Source organism: Miniopterus natalensis, chromosome X, assembly GCF_054644295.1.
Source record: "Miniopterus natalensis isolate mMinNat1 chromosome X, mMinNat1.hap1, whole genome shotgun sequence".
In the NCBI taxonomy this organism is placed as follows: Eukaryota; Metazoa; Chordata; class Mammalia; order Chiroptera; family Miniopteridae; genus Miniopterus; species Miniopterus natalensis.
In genome coordinates this window covers 89,208,039-89,216,168 of record NC_142103.1, presented here as the reverse complement: position 1 = coordinate 89,216,168, position 8,130 = coordinate 89,208,039, and the positions used below count along the sequence as shown (strand labels likewise).

Below are 8,130 nucleotides of genomic sequence, written 5' to 3'. Positions count from 1 at the left end.
ATGCCTCGTGGTCAGAAGAGTAAGCTCCGTGCTCGTGAGAAACGCCGCCAAAATAAAGCTGAGAACCAAGGTGATGAGAGTGCTCAGGCCCCTAGAGGAGAGGAAGGAGAGGCTGCTTGCTGCTCCTCTTCTCTTTTGGGGGAGCCTCCCTCAAGCTTCACTGCTGCTGGCACTCTCCAGGCACGGCCAAGTGCCCCAGCAACCACCGGTGCCGCTGCAGGTGCTTCATCTGAGAGACCTGCTGTAAAAGCCAAAGGCCATGGTAGGAAGAGTAAAACTTCCTCCCGGGCCTCAACTTCCACTGAGAGCTCTGGCCTAGATCTTCTAACTCAGAAGGCGATTATGTTGGTAGAGTACCTGCTGTGTCAGTATAAAAGGAAGGAGCCCATTAGAAAGAGAGACATGCTGAAGATAGTCCACAAATGGTTCAGGAAGGACTTCCCTGAGATCCTCAGGAGAGTCTCTGAGCACATGGATCTAGTCTATGGCCTAGAATTGAAAGAAGTCGAGCCCAATGGTAACTCCTACACCCTTATGGACAATCAAGATGACAGCAGTGATGGGAGTCTGAGCAGCGGCTTTAGGTTTCCTAACAAAGGGATTTTGATGCCTCTCCTGGGTGTGATCTTTTTGAATGGCAACTGTGCCTCTGAGGAGGAGATCTGGGAATTCCTGAATATGATGAATGTCTACGATGGGAAGACTCACTTCATTTTTGGGGAGCCCAGAAAGCTTATCACTCAAGATTTGGTGCAGGAGAAATACCTGGTGTACCGGCAGGTGGCCAGCAGTGATCCTCCACGCTATGAGTTCCTGTGGGGTCCAAGAGCCCAAGCTGAGACCAGCAAGATGAAAGTCCTGGAGTTTTTCTCCAAGCTCAGTGATTCCGTCCCCAGTGCCTTCACCCCCTATTATGAAGAAGCTTTGAAAGATGAGGAAGAGAGAGCCCAAGCCAGAGCCCAGGCTGCAGCCAGGCCTGGCATTCCTTCCAAGGCCAAGGGGCGCTCCAAGGTCACATCCAGCAGCTGCCCTCACCCTGAGTGATGTCAAGGTGGAGTCTTCACTTTTAGTTGGAAAGGTCTGTTAAGCAGTATTGTTATATGCAAAATATCTTGTTTGCTTATCTTTGTGTGGGTTTTCAAAATTTGTATTTTCAAGTGGTGTTCTTTTAGATATAATGTTAGTTTACATCCAGAATATAAGTTCATATGTTTATGAAGGACATGCGTGACACATTTATGGCCATTTATCAGATTAGGAGTAAGAGTTTGGTGTTTTAAATAGAAATTGGAAGTCTTTCAGTCCCTTTTGTCATCGAAAACAGCATAACATGGCTTTAGGATAGTATCTTTTGAGATGTGGAAGAACTTTACATTAAAATAGTTGGCAGCAGTACATAGATGATAGATAATAGATGATGATAGATGATAGATAGATAGATGATAGATAGATAGATAGATGATAGATAGATAGATAGATAGATAGATAGATAGATAGATAGATAGATAGATGATAGATAGATAGATAGGTGATAGATGGATGGATAGATGATAGATAGATAGATGATATAGATAACAGATTAGATAGATGATAGATAGATAGATGATAGACAGATATAGATAATAGATTAGATAGATTATAGATATAGATAATAGATTAGATAGATGATAGATAGATGATAGATAGATAGATAGATGATAGATAGATAGATAGATAGATGATAGATAGATAGATAGATAGATAGATAGATAGATAGATAGATAGATGATAGATGGATGGATAGATGATAGATAGATAGATGATATAGATAACAGATTAGATAGATGATAGATATAGATGATAGATAGATAGATGATAGACAGATATAGATAATAGATTAGATAGATTATAGATATAGATAATAGATTAGATGATAGATAGATAGATAGATGATAGATAGATAGATAGATAGATAGATAGATAGATAGATAGATAGATAAAGTAAAAAATGGCCACTTCTGTTTTAAAACTATTTTCCAATTTCAGTTCACAACATTATTAGTCTCAGGTTTCCAGTATATCTATTAGACTTGTATATTACCTAAAAGTGTTCACCCCCTTAAGTCTAGGAGCCATCTGAACAGTGCTTAGGTATTACAATGTTATTGATTATATTCCCTATCCTGTACCTAGCATTACCTGTTACAGCCAAGTCATGGAAGTGTTCTTGTGTAGACGAATGGATAAAGAAGATTGGGATATATATATAAAACGGGTCACTTGTTTGTCTTACTACATTTAGTCTTTCGTTTTGGTAAATATTAAAGAAATATATCTGGATTTGCTGGTTTTTCAAGAATGTTTGAAAATATAAATCCTAGTGCATCAGACCTCTTTGTCTCATGGCTTTTATTTTGCACTATAATCAATTGAGCATCAGCTCTTAGAAAGACTATGCTTGCATGGAGAATGTTTAGCAATGAATCCCCTGCCCCTGCCATGCAATTAGAGATTGTAGGAGAAGCTATCAATATAAGGAGGTGAGATGCGCTCCACTTCATAAGGAACAGCTTAATAGGAGTGTAAAGAGAGGATGGAGATAGCATATTACTTAGTTTTCATTCCTAAGCAGAATTTAGTCCTGTTGGGAGGTCAGTGGGCAATCCAGGGCCACATCCAGGTGCTTCTCTCATCCTGAGTGAGGTCTGAGGTGAATTCATCACATTGTGGTTGGAAATGCCTGTGGACCAGGATTCCTGATGTACACAAATACCTTGTTGACCTATTTGGGGGTTCATTTTCAAGTGGTGGTGTTTCAACCCAAAGTTTATTTAGATTCAGAATATAAATGTATGGATGACTTGAATCACACACTCATTGTTGTTTATCAGGTTTAGAAGTAAGCATTTTGTTTCTTGAGAAACACATTGAAAGTCCTTAAATCACTTTTGTGATCCTGAACACCACCGCGTGGCATTAGAATGGTGATATCTTTGGTAATGGGAAAAGAAAACCCATACAAAGATAGGTGGCATCAGAATATAGAGTAAGAAAAAAGTTAAAATTGTTCAGTTATGGGTTTACCTTATTCCATTCACTCTTTCTTTTCCTATGTTTAAAAGCTGTGTACCTGGTAGTCCTTAGATTATTCAACAATGGGTGAGTTTAAGGGAATATAAATTACTGAAGACACTATGGAAGACAGTATACATTTTCCTCAAAAATTTAAAAATAAAACAACCATGTTATCCAGCAGTTCCACTACTGGGTAATTATCTAAAGAAAACAAAACCACTAACCGGAAGGGATAACTATACCACCATGTTCATTGCAACATTATTCACAGTTTCCAAACATGGAAACAACCTAAGTGCACATTGAGGAATGAGTGGGTAAAGGAAATGGGATACTCAAACAAACACACACACACAAGGAGACACGGATGTATCATTCAGCCATAAAAAAGAAAGACATCCTGCCATTTCCGACAGCACCGGCAGAACTGGAGGGTATTATGGTAAATGAAATAAATGGTGATTTTGAACCCCTGGGACTCCCATGGCAGAGATGTCAGGCTGATTTGAGGCTGGGAAGTCTTATGGGTTGAGAGCTTCGCTCTACATGGGCTGTATCCGTTTTGCAGAGGGAGGGACTGGGCCTCAAAAAAGAATGCAGCCATGCGGACATCCTGAGTGTCATGAAGAGATCCTCAGAGAGCAGAGGGGGCCCCAGAGTCCAGCAATGTCCTTAGCTCTGAGAGCCCCAATATAGCAGGAGCCCACGCATTCCACCTGTGACGTCTCAGGGAGGGATCGAACCCCAGGTCTGCAGAGGCAGGAGTTTTGCCCGTAACCGAGTCAAGGCGAGGACATTCAGGGCTAAATGAGAGGGTGTCTCCCACAAACGGAGCTCACAGAGCTCTGCCCCCCATCAGGCCTGCAAGGCTCAGGGCCTAGAGCAGAAGCAGTGCGCCCTAACTACCCCAGTGGATTCGGTAGAGTGAGGACTTTGTTTGCAGCCAGGCCCACTCGGGTCTCTAGAGGGAGGAGTCCTGGCTCTCAGGACAAGAAAGTGGGGGCCCCGAGCGGGGACCTAGGGCCCACGGACTCCTTACCGCCCTGCCTCCAGGGCGTCAGGCACCCTGGACAGCCCTGCAGGAAAGGACCCAACCGACTTCCGCTCCGGAGCCCAGGGCGTTTCCGTTTCCGTTTCCGGCTCCACTGCGCTTGGCGGTTTTGTGGCCTAGGGCGGATTCGCGGGCGTGGCGACTGGCGTCCAGTCAAGGCGAGGACCCTGAGTAGGACCTGAGGAAGCCACACCCCTCCATCACGAAGGTGGGCCCCCAACCCCTCCCCTGCACTGCGGCTCCGAGAGGCCCCAGCAGAGCCCTCAGACTGAATCCGGCCTGCAGTGTGCTGCCGAGAAGGCCTTGCCCTATGGGTGTGGCCACCATTTTAAGGGCGGGGGACCCCTAGGCCCCACCGGGCTTCACCATGAGGGCCCTGAGTGCTTAAGCCAGACCTCTGTCCATTTAAAGGGGCCACACAGAGCAGCAACCCCTGCACTCAGCTCTAGGAAGCGCCAGGCAATGGAAACAGATAAAAACAGAGGTAACTAAGGCAGTCGCGGGCTCTCCCCGACAGCTCCCAAACTCAGCGAAGATGGCGGCGACCGGGCAGAGCTGGCAGGCTGAGGTGACCCTTATTTCCTCAGGTGTTGGTCTCAGAGAGGTAACGGCCTTGGTTTAGTGGAGGAAGGTCATTCAGAAAGAGGGACCCTGTCTCTAACAGGATTCTGGGTTGTTACACTGAGCGAACACGGGAGACTCCTCCCACAAGATAGGGGGGCCACCTAAAGTCCCAGCCATGTTTTTACACATGACAGACAGGCATAGTGCTATGATGCGTTCCACTCTCTTCTTCCGGGGCCATCTCTCGGATACCGTCCCCACTGCTTGTCCACCCATTAGGAAAAGGCTGAAAGATGAGGAAGACAGACCCCAAGCCAGAGCCCAAGCTGCAATCAGGACTGGCACTCCTTCCACGGCCAGTGGCCCCCCAGGGCCATGTCGAGCTGCTACACTCACCCTGAGTAATGTCCGGCGTGGTGTCTTCACTTTTGCATGGGAAGGCAGTGGGAATTGCCAACGAGGCTTATCTTTGTGTGCTTTTTTAGTTTTTGCAGTTTCAGGTGCTTTTTTGTTAGTCAGAATGTTTTTTTATATACCCAATATGAGTATGTAAGTTTATGAATCATATGGATTGCACGTTTATTACCATTTGTCAGATTTGGAGTAAGAGTTTTGTTTTTGAAATAGAAATTGGAGATCTTTCAAAATATTTTGTGATCCAGAAAAGGATATCATGACTTTACGATAGGAATATATTTTGAGATGTGAAAAAACGGTACAGCAAAATAGCTGGGAGCAATAGATAAATACACAGATAAACTATAAATTGGCCACTTCCATTTCAAATTTTCTTCAATTACATTTAACAGCAATATTACATTAGTTTTAAGTTTACAACATAGTGATTAGAAATTTATATAACTTAACTGTTTACCCCTATAAGTTTGGTACCCATCTGAACGATACATAGTTCAGTGTAATTGAGCACCCTGTACTCAGCATTATTTGTTACAGCCAAGACCTGGCAATGTCCATCTGTAGACTACTGCATAAAGATGTGAGACGTATATAAACCTGGTTACTCCTTGTTTGCCTGACTACATTTAGTCTTTCATTTTGTAAATTTTAAAAGCATGTATCTGGATTTGATTATGTTTTTAAAGAATGATTGAGAATATAAATCCTAGTGAATCAGACCTCTTGGTTCATGGCTTGGAAGTCTTTATTATTGCCCTCTGATTGTTTAGGCTAAGAAAACCCTGTCCCTGCTTCTGCCCCTGCCATTATAGATGGTAGGAAAAACTATCAAAATCAAAGAGGGTACGATACTCTCCACATCATAAGGAACAAATGAAAAGGAGAGTAAAGGGGTGAAGCTAGCATATTACTGAGTTTTCATTGCTAAGCAGAATTTTGTTTCATTGGGAGGCTTTCTTTTCTCTAGAACACTGCATATTTTCTGACATCTCTTAGGTGTAAAAAAAAAAAAAAAATCCAGTTGGATTTTTGAGGTCGGAGATAATCATAGTAATAACTGCCATCCCCTAATCTCAATACAAGACAAGGAGAGTAACAGTTGCTTTCTACTTATTACATATATCCCACCAATCATATAAGGTAGTGCTTTTCAGATACACTATACAGTGGAAAGCCTGAGACTGATAGAATTTGAGCTTGGTAATGTGCCAAAATTCATGGGACTCATAAAGGACAAGGCTGGAAGTAGACTCCTGGTCTAAATTACAGTAAGTCCACACTGTTCTTCTCCTCCCACCCTGAGACACACCTTGTGCCTGTTATTTCAATTTTCTTCTCAGTACTTCCAAATATGTCTGAAGTGATAAAAGGAATGGCCCCTTTCCCAAGCTACAGGCTTGGAAAACATAGCCAGGACAATAAGAATACCATTATAATTAGGAGGTATAAATAAATAAATGAAAGAGACAGTGCCCTGTGACACTATGATCATCTACATTTGCAATGTTAGATAACCTCAGTAGTTCAGGGGCTCTCAAAAGTATCCTGGACAGTCTCTTCCCTGTAGAAAGTAAACCTATCAGAACAGAAGTTACATGAGAATTCTCATCTGGCTGATGAAGAAAAGGAATAGTTCACTGTACTTTTTTCCACAGACAGCCCACCACCTATTCATGGACTCCCACCTTGTGTCACGAGTGCTCACTGCTTAAGAGTTTGCAGAGATGTGTAATTGGCCAGGAAGCCTTTAATCCAAGAGATAGGAACCAAGATGAGGGCCCCATGCAGGGGAACAGAGAAGACCAGCACCCCAGAATATAACAGGTCCCATCTGCTCTCAAACGTAGAGGGTCTCAGAAACAGCTGTCAGACTGAACATACCCTCCTGTATTCTGGCTTCTTATGGGTGTAAGAGCCTTGATCTAAGGGCAGAGTTGTCAGGTCAGTAGAGGAAAGAGTATCAGGATGTCATAGAAATGGCAGTGATAAACCTTAATGAGGATGATGGTAGGACCCAGCCAAAAGAGTAGGATCCCACAGAGCCCCATCCCAGTTTTCAGTCCTGTGAGGTTACTTGTGTCTAACACTGACTTTCATATCAGGTCCCTGGAAGTTGAGGGTTTTTCTGCAGGCTGTGTGCTTGTTTCAGCAGAGAGTGATGTCCCAGGAAGGGTGCGGAGTCAAAGTAAAGAACTTGAATGAGGACAGATTAACCCCTCCTCTGCAGTTATCCCTGGGAGGCACAGGCAAAAGCAGGCAGGCTCAAGTCCTTCTTGGATTCCGCCTGCAGGGTCTCAGAGAAATAAGAGTGTTGGTGTACAGGCTGGATCACCAGCCGAGAGTAGAGTCCCAGGCATGAGAGTGTCATCGCAAAAATCCCGTGTGAGGAATTAAGCAACCAACTGCTCCATAACAGGTCTGTCTTGAGAAGGTTCTGATCTGTAGTTAGTCCTGGAAGGTCAGAGGCAGAGCTTCCAGACCAAGGTTAACCCTCGTTTCCTGAAAGGGGGTGGTCTCAGGGACTTAAAGTCCTTGGACTAATGGGGAAGCCCCATTCAGCAGAGGAAGGATGCCCGGTTTCTAGCAGGATTCAACATGATGGCACAGAGTAACAGTGAGTGTATCCCTCCCAGAAAGAAGGGGCCACATAGAGCCCTGTACTTGTCAGACCTGCTGACATGATGAATCATACTGTTGCTCCCAGAGTTCTCATGGAGGTGAGGAAACTCGTCAGAAGTGGGCAGCCCCAGACTCTCCCACAGTTTATACATTATATCGTCTGATGAGGTGGGGATGCATTACAGAATTATCCTTGCTAAGCAGCATTCTCAGTGGCTGCAATTTCTGTGTCTTGGGGTTTGGTAATATGCTCGAGTTCACAGGACTAAGTGACAGGGCTGGGACAAGGCTCTTGGCCTGAATTCCTCTAGAGCACACACTGTTCATTCTACTCCCCTCTGCCTAAAGCAGACCTTGTGCTCCTTAATATTCCAAAATGTGTCTCAGGGAATAAAAATAAGGACTCTGTGCCCAAAGCATTGGAT

General features: G+C 44.0%; 1 protein-coding gene across 1 annotated transcript; it reads left to right on the top strand.

The window, feature by feature from the left end:
* LOC107533004 (melanoma-associated antigen B4-like) lies at positions 1-1,044 on the top strand. The gene has a single exon (XM_016207559.2). The coding sequence runs from the start codon at positions 1-3 to the stop codon at positions 1,042-1,044; it is 1,044 nt and encodes a 347-aa protein (XP_016063045.2).
* The last annotated feature ends 7,086 nt before the right edge of the window (positions 1,045-8,130 follow it).

Excerpts from the sequence above, each read along its gene's own strand:
- LOC107533004 (XM_016207559.2), top strand. The coding sequence starts at position 1 with ATGCCTCGTGGTCAGAAGAGTAAGCTCCGTGCTCGTGAGAAACGCCGC.